The sequence below is a fragment of the Drosophila mojavensis genome, unplaced genomic scaffold (genome assembly GCF_018153725.1).
Source record: "Drosophila mojavensis isolate 15081-1352.22 unplaced genomic scaffold, ASM1815372v1 contig_136, whole genome shotgun sequence".
Lineage (NCBI taxonomy): Eukaryota > Metazoa > Arthropoda > Insecta > Diptera > Drosophilidae > Drosophila > Drosophila mojavensis.
The window spans coordinates 8940521-8959381 of NW_025318667.1; the positions used below are offsets into that span (position 1 = coordinate 8940521).

Here is an 18861-nt window from a genome sequence, read left to right on the forward strand (position 1 = left end):
AAACTCTATTCAATTTTCTGTTTTCTTAAACATCATTCATAAACGTTTTACGGGCTGCCAGCTTTTCCTCTATTTTGCTGAGTTCAGCTCAAATTAATAGCATCTCTGTTTCATTTCTGCAAGCAATTCTCAATATACTTTTGCTCTCGCAATGCTTATTTACAACTCTATCCCAAAACGTTCTACTGGCAGATCTTTAAGAAAAACGTAACCCCATTGAGTAATTTATAGAAGCAGTTTATTTCCAACATTTCACTGACTGCTCCGTAGATCTAAATAAATCAACTTTATTAAGTGATTCAATTTGCAATGCATCTGAATTACCTACGATTGTATTTGCTCCAATGCGACTCTCATTACACAAAAAGTCATTTCGAGCTCAATGCAATGTTTACTCACTTGGCAGCTATTTCGTTTCGAGAATCAAACGCTAAAAAAAATATAAAAAAAAACCAAAGGTAAATACGTATAGAATTTTGTTCAGCTTTCAGTTTCACTTCGATTCTAAGCGAAAATTGAGTCAGTGACTTGACAGCTATTTAAAGCGCATCAGCATCGGCAGCAGCAGCCGCTACAAAAGAGATCGAGGCCGTTGTAAAACAACACACGAAATACAATAACAAAATTGAACAAAAAGTGCAACAAACTGTTTAACAAAGATGCGAAAATCCAAAAACAAACAAATAAAACGCCCCGAAACTAAAGCCGAAACGAAACGAAACGAAACTTTTGTTTGGAATGGGCAAAGTTTTAACGCAATTGCGTTAAATGATTTGTTGCTCTTGTTGCTATTGTTGTTGCATTTTGTCGTTATTGCTGTTGTTGTTGTTGCTGCTATTGCCGGCTGCTGCGCCCGTGTGCCCCGTTGTAAATGTTAATGAGACAAGCACGAAACGACAGTTCAGTTCTATGACTTGGCTTGTGGGATAAGCCAATGGACTCGTATGCGCAATGTTCAATTGCATTATGCACTCAATACACAGGCCCGAATGCGAGGGCTGATTCACCAATAGCCCAATAATGAGCAGCCAGTGGGACGTTTAGGAAATACTGCCGAATAAGAGAAACAAAAATAACAATTGCAATATATCAATTTATCAATTTAATGAAATCAAGTGAACTTCGTCTAGAGCAGCAGAAATATTTTATAGTTTGCAGCCAGTAAAACGTTTACGAAGACTTTGCAAGGCAAACACTGCAAAATGAATACTACTAACTGATCTAAAGCTGTATTGAGTCTGGAACTTCGAGTCACTTCTAATTGATATAAATCAGGACTGAGCCTGGAACTTCGAGTCAGGAGCTGGCAAAATTTTGTGTAAGCAGCCAGTAAAACGTTTAAGAATTTCTCCAATAAAAGGAAATTGTGAGCATATGATTCTAAGCGTAACTGACTGTGACAAAGGAACCAGAAACAGTCATTGCTCAACTTTTCAATTGACTGAATTTCATTGGAATCGGCCAAATGAGCCACCCTCGCATATGGCATATGGCAATAGACTTGTAACGTTTATACACGCTTATTGGCAGTAACAATTAGCACACACACACACACACACGTACAGACAGCTTAGACATTGTCACAGGGGCTCAATCAGTCAGTCAGTCAGTCAGTCAGTCAGCCAATCAGTCAGTCAGTCAGTCAATCAGCCAGTTGCGTCTCATTCAGTTTGTATATTTTGTTTGCTTTTGCTGTTGCAGTTGCATTGTATTTTAGTAGCTGTTTAGCATGCTTCTTTGTGCAACTCGCACACGCACACACACATGTAGACACACATACACACACATGCAGCAATTGCAATGGTTATTATATATATTTTTTGTTGCTACTGCAACTAAATGGCAAACAGCAACAGTCGTAAAATTTAGGTCAACGCATATAATATATTCATTCTAAAAGCCTCAGCTGAATGTGTGTGTGTGTGTGTGTGTATATGTATATCTCTCTGTGTGTGTGAGTGTGTGTTTGTATTGGTCACTTTGAAGCGTGTCGAATTAGAAATATGTTGACAAACTCATTTACGTTTTGTTTGCGAGCTGCTGCTGTCCGATGCTGCCATTTCTGCTGTGCCCCATTGTTTGTGCAACGTGCTTAACGGAAATGCATTAACAATTGCGAAAAAACAAAAACACACACACACAAAGCAAAAAAAAAAAAAAAGCCTTCAGTGTCGATGAGTAACACCCCAAAGAAATAAGGACAAACATATAAGCAAACGTTAACAAAATTAACATTAGTGTAACATAGCTGGCAGCAGGCAATTAAAGCATGCCAAAGCATAATTAACAGCTGCTTTGCAGATGTTAACATTTTTCAAATGAGAGCTTAACAGCTACTTAGCCAATATGTTAATTAGTCTACAGAAGTTAGGTATCGTACTTGCCATAAATGGAAGCACTGGAGTAACAGCTACTTAACAGAAGCTAAGTATCTATTAATACTAACAGCAACTGAACATAGCAGTCAATTGCTCTTAACAGCAACGCTGCTATTAGCTTAACAGTTGCTTAACAGAAGTTGAAACACTACAAATGTTATGTAGTGATAGAGCTTGCCAAAATCTGCTTAACAGAGATTAGATTCCTACCAATATGAGCATCTGTTAGGCATGATTAAGCATGAGCTTAACAGTTTTTGAACAGAACTTCATTGCTCGCAACAAATTCTTAACAGCTGCTTAACAGAATATAAGCGTGTTACTTTTTCTACTTTTATATAACAGCTGTTTAACATAACAGCCGTAAAACCTAACATAACAGAGCTTTCAGCTTAACAAGCTCCTCTAAAACGTCATAGATAGAGTAAATATGAAAGAAAAATACCCTCTAAGAAACATGAAAAGCAAACAGCGTCATTGACTATTAGCAGCTGCAGGGTATGCGAAATACAGCTAAATCGTTAGATAAATTAAATGCTTCGGCCACTTAATAAACAATGTAAACGAGTTAACGAGGCAAAATGAAACAGAGCAAGGTTAACATTGACATTAATACCGCAAAGAACACTTAAAAAAAAAATAGCTATGAAAAAAAGTCATAGAGAGAAAAAAAAAAGCCAAACAAACAAACAAATTGAAGCACAAAGCTAAAATGCGGCGGCAAATGGAAAAAAAAAAAAGAATTAAAAAATATATATATATAAAAAAGAAAAAAAAAAACTGTAATTAGCAGCTGCACAAAACGTAGCACATATTGTTGTTGTTGTTGCTGCTGCGGCTGCTGCTGCTGCTGCTGCTGTTGTTGTTGAGCATGTGGTTTGCAATTTAAGACGCGCTGCGCGCTTGAAAGCTAAGCCAAGTTGAGCTAAGCCAAGCAACGGCAGCTGAGCTGTATCTCAATTCTTTGTTGACGATGCCCATCTGCAGCTTCGATCTATCAAAGCGCTGGCATTTGGATGCTGTCGATAGCTCAACTCACACATACACACACACACACACTCAGGCACTTGCACATATCAAGTGCTATTCAAGTATTTCAACTCGTATGCACTGCAATTTTGACCTTGAAAAGTGGCTGCAAAAACAGTTACAACAATTTGTGTAGGCTGTGCTGCAGCTGCTGCAAGCTGGTAAGCGAGGAGGCGTGGCAGGTGATATATCTATATACATGTGTATGTGTGTGTGTGTGTGCAAGGCTGTGCTGTGTCATTCAATTTGAAAATTACTGGGTTAATGTTAAGTTAAATGTTGCTGCAATTCTCTGCAACGAATTTACTACAAGTGCATAAACAAAAGACTTTAGCAACGAACTTGAAATAATGCAGCACACGATGCAGATGCACCTACATAGATGTTACACAGCTGCTTAACATAATTATGTTACAGTTGTTCAATATTGCAATTGAATTCATATGCAGTTATTCATATAACAGCTCGTTAACATTGCAGTGGAACACTTCTGTTGACATTATAGACAACTGTTAAGGAATTCTTTACCTTGAGAATTATATTCTATGCATAATCATCATGTAACACTAACATATTCTATTAACAGTTAATGCCTTATGTTAAGCATAACATTGCTGGCCATGTTAATTGAAAGGGCTTTCTATCTTCTCATTGATCAGCTAACATATGCTTGTTTCTAGGCAAAATACAAAATTGAAAATCAAATACTTGGAGGTTTGTCCCTGAACATCAAAATCCCTACATGTTAACTTAACATAACTCCTGCTGACAATTAACATTTTTATTTTAGTTTTTCGTTTTCGATGAACAGGCGTTACCTTAGCATAGGTGTTTATTAATTACAGAGCGCCTCACAAAATGCTCAAACTTGCAACAAATGAAGGGGCGGCAACAGCGCAGGCAAAATTATAAAGTTGCCAAAAAAAAAAAAAAAAATCGACAAAAATCGAAAAAAAAAGTAACGCGTCGGCATTTATAATGTATAATTTATAAAGCTGCCACGAAAGAGAAACCAAGAAGTCTAAAGAAGCAACAACAACATGAACAGCAAAAAAAAAAAAAAAAAAAAGAAGGAAACAAGATTAAATTCAAGTTGGCTGATTCGAGCGCATCGATAAACTTAATTGCATGGCACTTAATGCATTTTAAAGTTTGCGCTCGCAACATGAGAACCACAGATCGTGCATATATATATATATAGACCTGTATATATATATATACATACTAATAAAGACCTTGTGCCCTTAGAAATCGAACTATCAACAGCTGCAGTTATATATATCTCTATATATACCTCTGTGCAAGGGCTGCATAAATTTGAGGCCTGGGCGTTAGAGACAAATTCATTTAGGCAATAAATTTATAGACTGCCCCGCAGCATTTAGGAAACCGAAACCGAAAACGAAACCCCAGCCACATTAGAATTGCTAAAAGGCAAAAGCATACGCACACACACACACACATGCACACACACCCTTTTATCGCATTAGGTCATTTGGTCAAGACGCAAAAAAAAACACCTGTTAGACTCCTTGTGGCATTTCCTTTTTCTTTTCTTTTTTTTTGCATTCAAACGGATGCATTCATCAATTTGGCGGCCCAAAGAAGGAAAAAAAAAAACAGGAAGCCGCAGCCAGTTGCTGCTCTTCCTCTTCCTCCATTTTTTTTTTTTTTTTTTGGCAAATCATGCGCTTGGGCTTTGACAAGGGTCGAGCATCTGCTGCGGCTAACAAAAGGTGGCAGAACTTTTAAGGCTCGCATTTGAAAGAAGGCACTTGTCATGGCAATCGGAAGAAGGCAATATTGATTAGCTGTCAGCTAATCGCTGACACTAGTTGCCTCTCGCTCGCACCAACTAACAGATGCAGCATATACATGTGTATGTGTATATATCAAAAGACTTAGGCAACAAACTTGTCATGTACGCAGTACATTAAGCAGAAGAGACGAGAGTCGAGAATATGCAGCTGCTTAACATACCACTTGCATAACACTTGTCTAATATGTAAGACATGCATATAACAGCTTTAACATTTGGCTAACATATTTACATAACAGTTGTCGCGCTGCTGACAGAGCTTCAATTGCAGGCACCTTTGCAATCATTCAAGCAGCTGCTACTTGAAAGGCGCAAATAAACACATACGAGTGAAAAGTTAACAGCGCATTTACATATGTCAAATTCATCTAGAGTAATTCATACCAGCGAATCAGATAAGAGAATCGTAGAAAAACACAGTTAAATTTTAACAGCTGCTTAGCATACTTACACATTTCTGAGTCATATAGAGAAATTCACATATTGGCCTTTAACAGCCAGCTAACATACTTCTATAACAGTTGGCGAAGCTGCAACAAAACTGCCAATACTATGTTAAATATCTGTTAAAATTTCTTCAACTGCAATTAGCTTTGCTTCTATTGTGTTATATTTTATTTTGCTGTTAACTTTATGTTGCTGTTAAGTTAACAGTTCAGCTCATCATTTGTATATGTGGCCAAAGCTTGAACTATTAGTTTCTAAGCATTTAATCAAATTCAATTTAGTCAACAATACCTCGGTCTCACCTCCTCTCTCGCCCTCTCTCTCTCTCTCTTTCTCTCTCTCTCTTTCGCTTGACTGTCAAGCGTTGCGTGCTTTTCATGCTCTATTAAATAACTGGACAAGTGGGTGGTTTTTGTTTTAGCTAATTTTTCCATTTTGCTTTCAAGATGTCAACGTGTTTGTTTGTTCGGTTTCAGGGTTAAGTTTACGAATTATATAAAAGATGTGCAATTATTTAATGTACTGAACTATCTAAAATCTAACTAAATTGTTAGCTCTTTCTTAACTGAAATATAAAGCAGATTTCAGCTCTTTAGCCAAGCATTGAATTGCTTCAAAAGTAAACGCATTTGGAATAGATGAAAATTTCAGACATAGAGCAAGAAAGTTATTTCGAAGATATATGTACATATCTATCTCAAAAGAAAATTAAGTTAAAAAGTAAACATCTTTTGTATATGCTGCTTTAAACAGTATAAAAAGGTACAAATAACTATCCATAACTATAACCATATCCCTAACTGAGATAGTTTCATATATATATGGATATATCCATATTCATATCCATACCATATACCCAGCTAAGTGCAAAAATGTACAAAAATTGTTTAATTTTATAAAAACCTCAAGATAAACTCTCCATAACTGTCGTACAACCCATTATAACTCGTGATCCATAACAGTTACAGTTGTAAAATCTTGAAATATTTAATAAGAAGCACAATCTTCGTGCACTTTTAAGGCAATCAATTGTTAGGCAGATGTACATGAACTCTGTTAAATAGATGCCTTTAACCCTTTTTTGGTTGAGTCGACCCTTGGAGAAGCTGCTCATGTTATTTGCTTACAATGCTTGTCTATTCACATGTGTGTGTGTGTGTGCGTGTGTGTGTGTAGTTTATATATGGGTAGAGCCGCTGGGCGACGTGTTTCGCATTTGCAATGGCACACAGAACAACAACAACAATAACAGCAACAACAACAATGAGAAGATTTGTGTGCTATGCTTGGGCTAGGCTTTTAGGTTGATAGATGGGACGCATAGAGGTGTGTCGTCATTCGTCGTGCATGCCGGGAATTCAACATGTAAGTTAGCCATAGAATGCGTTTGGAATTTGCTTCAACATAACAGCAACAACAACTACAACAATAACAATAACAGTAACAATTGTAGTCAACAAAAACAACAACATCGAAAAAATCTCATCTCAGAAAAAAAAAAACGTCTCAATGTTGGCTTTTTCCGTGGTCTCACTCACACACACACACACACACACACACACACACACACACACACACAACAGTTGGTGATCTGTTGCGTAGCTGTTGCGCGTGGGCCATGCGTAAATTACATAACAAAAATAATAAAAGAGAATAACAAAATAAAAAAGTCTATAAGAAGCGGAGAAAGAAGAAGCAAAACAACACCCGCAAAGCTATAGAATATCACTAGAAGCCAGACTGAAAAACTACTTAAGACGGAACTGTTCTACGGCAATAATGTTATACATTCACATTCTGTTATGCAGTTCGAATAGTATGCTGTTGTACTGCTATACACTGTTAAATTGATGTACAACTATACTGTACTATACTATACTGTTATGCCGTCATACTGTCGTACAGTTTTCCTTTTATACTGTTATACTATAGATTTGTAATGCTGCTGTTGAATTGTTATATCATGCTGATATTTATACATATATTCTGTTATACATCTAAATAGTAACACGTTTATAGTTGTTAACAGTTATGCTGTTATTATATTGTATTGATATTCTTTAGTATTGCATTCCCAGTGCAGCAGCAACATTAACAGTATATGTTAACATACATAGCTGATTGCTAATTCATTTGCATAGAAATGTAAATAAGTCTGTTAAAAGAAGGTGCTTAACATTAGCAGCTGCATGAAGCAAACCTAAATCAACGAGCAAAATAAACAACAAAGACGCAAAATAAAAAGCAAAAAAGTATTACAAATTCTGGACAACAACTGCGACGCTTTGTTATGCACATTAACATACGCATACACGCAAATGCTATCGCTTGCGTGTGTGAGTGTGTGTAGGTGTGTGTGTGTGCGTGTCTGTGATGTTTCGTTAAGACGCATTTTGCGCTAGACCAAAGTGAAGCGAAAAGCGAAAAAATGACACAAAACAAAAACAAAAACCAGATAACAAGAATATCTTAAAAGTTCAAGCACACGCAGCCAGCAAGTAAATAGAATAAATAGAAATAAATAAAAAAGAATAAGAAATCAATTAATGTAAAGGATAAAACGATCATTGAACTTGATATTTGTGTGTAGATATAAAATGGGGCAAATGAAGAGAAGCTAGAGAAATACGAAGATCTTACCTGCAGCTCTGTTATATTTCTGTCCTTCCATGATTATGTTATTATTGCACTCAAAAAAAAAAAAATATATATATAACAAAAAATATTTTATTATTTACTTTTGAAATACATTTTTTAAACAATTCTTTCATTAATTACACTTAAAAAAAAAAAAGAAAAAAATATATATTTTATTTATTACACTTTAAAATTGAATTGAATTATTTCATTTCCTCAAACACTTTTTTTTGCATTTGTAATTATAAAGCATTTTGAAGCAATTGCCTTGACCTTAACACAATAAAAACTAATTACGACAATTACAACAACAACTGAAACTGGAAATCTGGAAAACTGGTAAGGCATAGCCAAGCCATTTAACAGCTCGTTATACAGTTGATCATGTTAAATTGCAGGCGTGTTAACTTAACAGAATACACACGAGTGTGTGCGTCTGTGTTTGTGTTTGCTTGTGGGCAGCTGCTGGGCGTGGCTTGTGCTGTTATTATGGCAAAGACAACATTTTAAGTGAATTTAAATGAAAATTAAATATATACATATGCATGTACATATGTATGTATGCATGCATAACCATAACGAAATGTGCGTTTAAATGTGCCAAAGCAATTGAAGTAATCAATTATGTTAAACAATTTGAACGTCGAAATGTTAAACGGCTGTGCACACGCTCAAGGCTGCACTAGCTGTTAACTCTACACCGCGCTGTTAAGCGGCAGGCGACAGTTAGAATTTGAGTAAAGCAACAACAGTGCTGGTCGCTATTTAGCTTAGTTTTGCCTTTTTAGCCATTTTTAATACTTTTAAGCTATCAGCTTTTTCATTCATTTATCCAGATTATTGGCAGCTATCTATGTAACTTAGCCTTTATAGCTTATTTAAAAAAAATATTTACCAAGTTATCAGTTTTTTATCATGTGATTCGTAATTTTTTAGCTTTTTCTACCGAATTTAGCTGTTTTACTCTAGAACTAGCAATTTCAGCTAAAGAGCTGACAGCACTATGCAGCAAAGACAGCGCAGCTGTGTGCGTGTTGGGCATTTGAAATTTTAAACACACACACACGCGCACACATGTGTGTGTAATTATGGGTACCGTGCGCTTTGCATGCCATGAAATGTGTGCGTGTGTATTTATGAAGGGCTTTACAGCAACAACACCTACGCATACAAAACTTGTTCATTGACAAATGCCGCTGCAGTACACACAAACACATATTAAAAGCAACTGCAAAAAGCCTTGATCTTGATCGCATGAACGTAACAGGCAAACACACACATACACACTCAAACAACAAACATTTAATCGACGGCCGCCAACAGCAAAGGCAGCGACGTTGACGCCAACTTGATTGCCATTGCAATAGGAATAGTTGTTGTTGCTGTAATTGTTGTTTCTATTATTTATTGCACTTGATTTGATTTGATTTACAGCCAAGACAAGTTTTTATTTCGTTGCTGTTTGCCAACCTTGTCTTTGCCTGGTTTGACGGCGCTTCGACGCCGAAGGCGACTGCAGCGGCGCCTCGCACTTGCACTTGCTCTTCACATTTAATTCACACGAAAAAAATAAGAAAATAAAACACATTAATGATCAAATACATACATATGTATCTATATTTATATAGATGTTTAGAAATATATTTTGTAAAATATTCAATGTATGTATGTGTGTACAATAAATTCAATTTCTGTATTTTCATCTCTAATGATTACGCGCATTGCTTAGCTGCGTACTTGCCTACTGATAGTTTCTGAAAAGAAAGAGAAGGCGGAAAGGCGAAAATCACCACACACACATGTCGACGCGCAGTTACATGCACACATGCATAGATTTATACACTTGTATGCGCATGCAAATGGCTGTGTGCGCGCATGCAAACAAAGACGTCGACAGGATTTTATTAACATAAGATCTATAGGGGGCGAGAGAAAAACTTGCTCATATTAGTTAAATAAATAAGTAGATTTTTACTAACGCAAATATATGTATATAATACTATACTAATTTGTATGTATGTACATATATATGTTTGGACATTTTAATTATTAACAGAGTACAGAAAATCGTTAGTTTTATTTAAATGCTATAACTAATAGGTTATTTTATAAGTCTTCATCAAAGCTTTTGTATGTATGTATGTACATAAACATATAACTTATTAAATTGTAAAGTTGTATGCAAATAATAATTTGTGTCTGTGCACTTGCCTCGCCCCTTCTCTGACTACGTCTTTGTGTCTAGTTGTTAAAACGTTTCAAAGGCACGATTTTCGTACTGGCAACTCCTTACAATTACAGTTATGATTTTTTGTTCTTTACGAAATAGAAATTAAGCAAGGAAAAATATACATACATACATACAAAATATACATACATGGGCACCATACAGAGACACATGTGCACACACACACGCGCACTCGCAGAAAATTTGGGCGAATTGATACAGTGAAGATAAACAGAAGCGACGACAGAAGATTCTAGTAACATTTCGCTAAAGCAACGTGAAAAGCTTATTGATAATAATTAATAAATAAAAAAATATTCCAATAAAATACAACTTGTTGTAGATACTTGGTGCACTCTGTATTTTCTGTTTGAGCTGAGTAATTGAAAGCAATAGGCAGTTGATTTAACATTTTTGTGTGAAACTTTCATTTGCGTGTGCTCACTGTATTTAGGAGATCGCCGCGACAAAACACTTTCTTGTTGCGTCTTTTTGCCTGCATTGTACTTGTGTGCGTGTGTCAAAAAGTGTGTGCAGGAATAAGAAGGCGATGATGCGCTTACAGTTAGCAGTCGATCGTTGTGGCGAATGCACGGTTAATTCTTGTCGCTCGTCTTCGGGCATCGATTTAGTTTTCGGTTACGGGGTTCAATTTCGTTGTTATTACATTCTATTTTAATTTCGGAGTAATCTTCGTTCTCTTGCGCTTTTCGCTTTCGGGCAAGTGCCGTTAACTTTTGCTTTACAAGAATGTAAAACTTATGCGCGCATCAGTGCATACATACAAACATACATATATTTACATGTGTAGCTTTATATGCGCATGTGCTTGTGCATATTTTTTTAGCTGTTGCGCTTTTCACTAATATCTATTTTTTTATTCTCTCTTGTCTATTTCAGAAAGTAACGGTTGTTTAACGCCAGCAGAACTGTTGCAGCGTCTTAGCTGCAACAGCAACAGCAACAGCTCCACAGCTGAAACCTCTAGCACCAACAACACCACCACCACCACCACCACAACCACAACCATTACAACAACCAACATCAACAACAATAGCAACAGCAAACTTAATATTAGCATTAACCTTAGCAGAACAGCAACACCACCCGCAACAGCCACAAAAGACTGCGACGAGAATTCGTTAACAGCAAAAGTAGGAGAAGCAGGAATAGAGACAGAAGCCGAAGGAGAAGTAGTAGTAGAGCTAGAAGGTGAGCCCGAAACAGAAACAGAAGCAACAAAAGCTACAACAACACCAACAGCAAGCAGCATACCAAAAGAAAACGAACAGAGCCCAAAGCAGAATAGTGCGTCGCACGCTAGCAGCAGCAGCAGCAGCAGCGACGCTGAAGACGAAGCTGACGGCGACGCCGACGTTGACGTTGACGTCGACGTTGGCCTTGAGGCGCCAAAGCCACGTTATTACGGCGCTGGCGTTGTTCTAACGCAAGCCCAGCGCAAAGAATATCCACACGAACGTCTAAGCAAAGAGAAAGTGCTAAACGCTGATTCCGTCGCTGACGTTAACGTTGACGTTGACAGCGGCAGCAATAGCAACAGCAACAGCAACAGCAACGGTAACAGCAGCAGCGGCGACACTGATGACAGCGACTCCGATGACGGTTGCAAATTGATTGTGGACGAGAAGCCACTGCTACCAATTGAACAGCCGTTGTCGCTGCGCATGCGCAGCAGCCCGCCCACAGCAGAGCAGCGACCGAGTCCGCCGCCACCGCGTATACCCGCCGTTCGTTGCAGCGTCATACAGCGTGCGCCGCAGAGCAGCGAAAGCAACAGCAGCAGTAGCGAACTGTTATACAAACAGCAGCAGAGGGAACAGCAACAGCAGCAGCAGCAACAACTGTTATACCAGCGCACGCTCGACCTCGAGCAATTGGGACCCGAGCAGCAGGAGCCAATCGATTATCACGTGCCGCGGCAGCGCAGCGCCAGCTACGACAGCGACGACGAGTTGAACGCGCGTCGCTTGCAGCGGGCACGACGCGTACGCGAAGCCCGGCGTCGCAGCAGTTACTTGGCAGCGCGTGTGCTGCAGCTGAATCCGCGCCTGGTGCGCAGTCTGCCGGGCATTTTGGCAGCGGCCGCTGGACACGGACGCAGCAGCAACAGTAGCCAGGGCTTCCAAGCGAGCAACGGCTTTAGCCAGGGCGGCGGCGGCAGCGGAGGCGGCGGCGGCAGCAGCGGCGGCGGCAGCGGTGCTGGCAGTGGTGCCGGCAGCGGCGGCAGCGGTAGCTTTGGCAGCGGTGCCGGCGGCGGTGGCATGGGCGGCGGCCGTGACGGACGCGGCAACTACGGACCCAACTCACCGCCCAGCGGCGCATTGCCGCCATTTTACGAGAGCCTAAAGAGCGGCCAGAGCAGCGGCAGCGGCAGCGGCAGCGGCAGTGGCAGCGGCATCGGCGTTGCTGTTGACGCGCACAGCAATTCGCAATTTCTCATACAGAACGCAGCTGCGGCAGCTTATCTAATGTCCAATCAACAGTATAACTGTAATGGTGGAGGCGGCGGCGGAGGAGCCGACGGCAGCGGTGGAGGAGCCGGTGGTGGAGGAACTGGTGGAGGTGGAGCTGGTGGAGCCGGCGCTGTTGGTCTTGATGGTAATAACATTTTGAACTTTGCCAACAATCTGGGCCATAGCAATTATAATGATATCAATTCTAATTCCAATTCCAATTCCAAATTCCATCATTTGCATTCCGCTGGAACGATTGGCAACGGACATCCCTTCTATGGCGGCAATCCTTCAGCTTATGGCATCATATTGAAAGATGAGCCCGACATTGAGTACGACGAGGCGAAGATCGACATTGGAACCTTTGCCCAGAATATCATACAGGCCACCATGGGCAGCGGCGTTGGCAGCGCAGCGGCAGCGGCTGCTGCTGCGGCCGCCGCTGCTGCTGCGTCGGGCAATAGTTTTGCGGCGAGCGCATATGAGGATGCGATTATGAACGATTTGGCTGGCAGCGGCGCTGGCGGCGGCGTCGGCGTCGGCAGCGGCGGTCAATGCACAAATGGCGGCAGCGGCGGCGTTGATCCGTTGCAATTTACCGCTACACTGATGCTCAGCTCGCAGACGGATCATTTGCTGGAGCAGCTGTCGGATGCTGTGGATCTCAGTTCGTTTTTGCAGCGCGGCTGCGTCGACGTCGACGACGACGACGAGCACTCGACGAACAACAACAGCCCCGCCCACCATCAGCGGGCGGACTTTGAACTGGTGTCGACGCCATCGTTGACGCCCGACTCGGATGCGGTCTCGGTGACGCCGCATGCTGCTGTCCAACTGGATGCGCTGCACGAGAATCTGTTGACGCAGCTCACCAACAATATGGCGCGCAACGGCAGCAACAGCAACAACAACAACAATAACAATGGCAGCGGCGGCAACAATGTTTATAATGCGCCGCAACATGTTGCCCCGCAGCATTTGCAGCAACATGTTGTGAACGCACAGCAGCAACAGCAGCAGCAGCAACATTTGCAGCAGCCGCCGCCCTCGTACCAGCATGCCACGCGCAACCTGTTGCAGATGCAGCAGCAGCACACTGGCAACAACAATAGCAACGGCAACAGCTACCATCAGCAGCAGCTGGCCCAGCAGCAACAGCAATTGCTGCAGCAGCAACAGCAACAACAACATCATACACACCATCAGCAGCAGCAGCAGCAGCAACAGCATTTCCATCAGCAACACAATATGTATGCACAGCAGCAGCATCATCATGCCCAACAGCAGCAGCAGCAGCAACAGCAGCATCATTTCCATCAGCAACAGCAGCATCATGCTCATCACGCTCACCAGCAACATCAGCAGCACTCACACCAGCAGCAGCAGCAGCAGCAACATTCCCATCAGCAGCAACAGCAGCAGCAACAGCATCAACTGCAGCAGCAACATCATCATCACAACGACAACAGCAACCTATCGCTGCCATCGCCAACAACAGCTGCGGCGGCCGCAGCAGCAGCAGCTGCTGCTGTTGCCGCTCTCCGTCCTATGTCCAGCAGCAGCAGCAGCAGCTCCAATCTGCTCGATGCCAACACGGCGGCGGTTGCTGCAGCCGCATTGCTTGACACCAAGCCGCTGATACAAAGCGTAAGTTCTAACAATATCTTAAAGATCAACAGCAACAGCAGCAGCAGCAACAACAACAACAACAACAACAACAACAGTGCTGAGTCACCAGCTGAGCCGGTGACCTATATGCTGCTTAACAGCAGCAACTATTTTAGCTACAACAACAACAACAGCACTGTCAACAGCAACAACATTACCAACATCAGCAGCACCACCACCACAAGCAGCAAAAACATTTGCAATTTAACCATCAAAACAAATAGCAGCAACTGCAATGGCAACAGCAACAGCAGCGGCAGCGGCAGCGGCAGCAGCAGCAGCAGCAGCAACATTAGCACCAGCAACACCAGTGCAAAGTTAGGCGGCCGCTCAAAGGCCGCTACCTATGGCTCCACTGTGGTCACGATCTACTCGACAGTGAAGCCATCGCCCGAGATGCCCGCCCAGCGGCAGGTCCATCGCGCCACACTGCGTTCGCTTGCCACCGAAGCGGCGGCCACAGCAGCGGGTCTGTTGCCGCCGTCGTCGACCATTTCGGTGATCAATGAGAGCAAAATGCTGCAGCGGCTGGTAAGGCCCGGAGTAGTAACAAGGCCCAGATGATGGGGGCCTAAATGTGGCCCTTGCATGTCCTTGTCTTTGTCTCTGTCTCTGTCTCTGTCTCTGTTTGTGGCTGTGACTGTGTCTCCCTCTCTCACCCTCTCTCTCTCTCTCCCTCTCTTTGAATACATACCTGTCTTTGTTTTTCCGTTGTCATTTTGTTGTCCTCTGTATCTGTCCTCTACCTTTTTGTTCTTTGAAGATTTCTGAAATTATATATTTATATACTATTCCGGAACAGTTTAGGTTATCTAAGAGATCTATTGATGTGTCGTGATGTTCAGCTACAAATGTATCTATAGATCCATCTCTATATATATATATATATAGCTCATACAGTTTCTCGAAATGCCAACGAAACGGAAATCTATATTTTAGGTTTATTATATAGATATATATTTTTATCTTTCCCACAAATCAATCGTTCCCTGTCCCCATTGTGAATTGTTTAATGTTTTGTTGTTGCCCTGTGCTGTCTAAACATGTTTAATCTCTAATGGAGCATTTGACAACTTACCTTATATATGTGTTTATGTTTACCGTTCCTTCAGTTGGGTCTGCCGCCTGATCTACAGCTGGAGTTCGTGAACGGAGGCCATGGCATTAAGAATCCGCTGGCCGTGGAGAATACGCATGGCGGACATCATCATCATCGCATACGCAACAATATGGATTGCATTGAAGATCTCAAGCATGGCCAGCAGCAGCAGCAGCAGCAACAACAGCAGCAGCAACAGCAGTCGCTGCAACACCAGCAACAATTGCTGCAACAGCACTCGCCACAGCAGCAGCAGCACTCGCCGCAGCAACAGTCGCTGCAACAGCATTTGGTGCTCAGTCAGCAGCAGCAACAGCAGCAGCAGCACGGCAACAGCAGCCATCATCGCAACAACAATAACAACAGCAGCAGCAGCGTCAGCAGCAACAGCAGCAATCAGGGCGACTCGCTCTGCCCCAGCAACAACAGCGGCGCCGAGGATGCCAACAACAAGTTCGTCTGCCGTGTCTGCATGAAGACCTTCTCGCTGCAGCGTCTGCTCAATCGCCACATGAAATGCCACTCGGACATCAAGCGCTATCTGTGCACGTTCTGCGGCAAGGGCTTCAACGATACCTTCGACCTGAAGCGCCACACGCGCACCCACACGGGCGTGCGTCCCTACAAGTGCAACCTGTGCGAGAAGAGCTTCACGCAGCGCTGCTCCCTCGAGTCGCACTGCCAGAAGGTGCACAGTGTGCAGCATCAGTATGCCTACAAGGAGCGACGCGCCAAGGTAAGAGCACATATTGAACTAACCTACCGAAATCCTCTGTTCAATTCTCATGTGTGCTTGGGTATTTCATATAAAATTGTAGACAGATTGAGAGATTGACAGATTGACGGAAATAATGCAATTGTTATCTAGAACTAGTATATTTGTCGTTTGGAACCAGTTCACAAGATCATGAGTTAAAGAAATTCTATAGCAGTAGCTGAAATAGTTGAGATTTTTAACTGTTTATTAAGAAACTGACTCTAATGAATAATAGAGCTTTGGAACTAGTTCTGTAAATGAACAATAAGAAAACAAATCAAAAACTTAATATGATAAATAGCTGAGGCATGACATGATAGATAGAAAACGCATTTCAAAATGCAATTACGATGCGGAACTAGCTCAGAAAATGAACATATAAAGAAAACGGCAAAAAGCTAAAAGTCAGTGAACGCTTAGCTCATCAGCTACTTGAACGAGTTGATCGAACCGTAAGCAGTTGGGGTGTGGAACTAGTTCTGAAAATGAGCATATAATGGAAACAAGAGTAAAATTTTAAACTGCAGCTGATATAGTAAGGCTAGGAACTAGTTCATATGAAATTTACCAGAAACTAGCTAGGAAATAGTTTCAGTCAGCTCTTTGTCTCAGAGTTAGCTGCTAAGAATCGAAGACGTACAAATAATTCAGTACGGGAACTAGTTCGAAATACGAAAACTCAATAGTCAGTTTAGCCAAGCTTATTAATTCAGATGGAACTAGCTAAGACTTTTTTTTTTGTTCATATTTATTTTAAGCGTTGAAACTAAGACTGAATTGAACTACTAATCATGCTACGCCTCAATATATGCAACATTTTTATATTAACTTCTTCCCCTTTCTACTTCCTCGCCATTGCAGATGTACGTTTGCGAGGAATGCGGCCACACGACCTGCGAACCGGAGGTCCACTATCTGCATCTGAAGGACAATCATCCGTTTTCGCCAGCCCTGCTCAAGTTCTACGATAAGCGTCACTTTAAGTTCACCAATTCGCAGTTCGCGAACAATTTGCTCGGCCAGCTGCCGATGCCGGTGCATAACTAACAAACTAACTGAACCTAAACAAAACTAAACTATAGATATATACACAAAATGAGCTAGGAATAACTTAACTTAAAATCTAAGGTAAACTAACTGAAAACAGAAAACGTAATGCAAATTCAACTTTAAGCTGAAGTTTTATGAAAACTGCCCCACGAAAATGGAGAGATTATGTTTTGTACATTTATAATACAACATGATATCACCCACATATATATATATATATATATACATATACGTATTCATATATATATATATATCTATGTATACATAAGTCTATACATATCTATATATATCTCATTTAGATGCTAGTTATGTAATCGCAAGGAAAAGCAAAATATTTAATTTTTAGTTTAGCTCAAGATGTTTCGAAAAGAAAAACAAAATTTTCACTTTGCTGTGCAAAAAAAAAAAAAAAAAAAAAAAAAAAACATTTAAAACAATGAAGAAAATTTGTTAAGAAAACAACAAAAATTCTTTAGTAATTTTCACATTAATTTAGTTAAATATGAAGAAGAACAAGAACACTTAATAATAATCGAAAAACTAATTTTATGCGCTTAGTCAAAAGTTTCATTTTTCCAAAACAAAAACATTTTTTTTGTAGCTCTTTAAGATTTAGACTAAGCTTCGAATGCTTTAAGCAACTCTGAGAAATAGAAGTAGAAACGGAAACGGAAACAGAAAAATGAAAATGAATTATCGATTGTCGTTGATTAACTTATCGATTAATCATTGACAGTTTTTTTTTTTTGAATAGCTAAATGAACAAGCTGCAAAAACTTTGCATTTATTTACAAGAATCAAATATATATATATATATATATAGATATATATACATAGACATACATAAGAGAAGAAGCAGAGAAAATGTAAACTTAAGAGATCTACAAATATTGTATTCTATTTATTTTGTATAGAATTTTTGAACAAAAGACAACAAAAATTCATTGTAAAGAGGCATTAAAAAACACACACAAAAAAAAAAAAAAAAAACACGAAAATGTTTAATTTTTTAAGTTAAAATTAAAAAGTAAGCTAAGCTAAGCTAAATTAAGCTGTTCATGAATGAAGTCAAAGCACAAAACACATCTAATGTAATATATATATATATATATATAGAATATATATGTATATGTATATTTATGTGTGTATGTATACATATCTATATATGTATGTATTTATATATTTTTTAAATAATATAAGCTCTAATTTTTAATACTTTTTATTTAAAAACAAAGCTGAAGCAAACCACCAATTTGTACTGAAGTTAAAGAACAAG

At 40.2% G+C, this 18861-nt stretch overlaps 1 protein-coding gene across 2 annotated transcripts in view; it reads left to right on the top strand.

Moving 5' to 3' along the window:
- The window catches only part of LOC6585024 (transcriptional regulator ovo), a 33736-nt gene extending 15830 nt beyond the window's left edge, over positions 1-17906 (top strand). The window contains exons 1-5 of one of the 2 annotated variants that reach the window (XM_044008323.1): positions 11049-11132; positions 11438-13156; positions 13307-15210; positions 15792-16514; positions 17397-17906. In XM_044008323.1, coding sequence (XP_043864258.1) covers positions 11126-11132; positions 11438-13156; positions 13307-15210; positions 15792-16514; positions 17397-17582 — 4539 coding nt within the window. In that variant the 5' untranslated portion in view covers positions 11049-11125 and the 3' untranslated portion in view covers positions 17583-17906. Of the gene's footprint in view, positions 1-11048; positions 11133-11437; positions 13157-13306; positions 15211-15791; positions 16515-17396 lie in introns of those variants that run through there. The other variant, XM_044008320.1, reaches the window with a different exon arrangement.
- Positions 17907-18861: the final 955 nt, after the last annotated feature.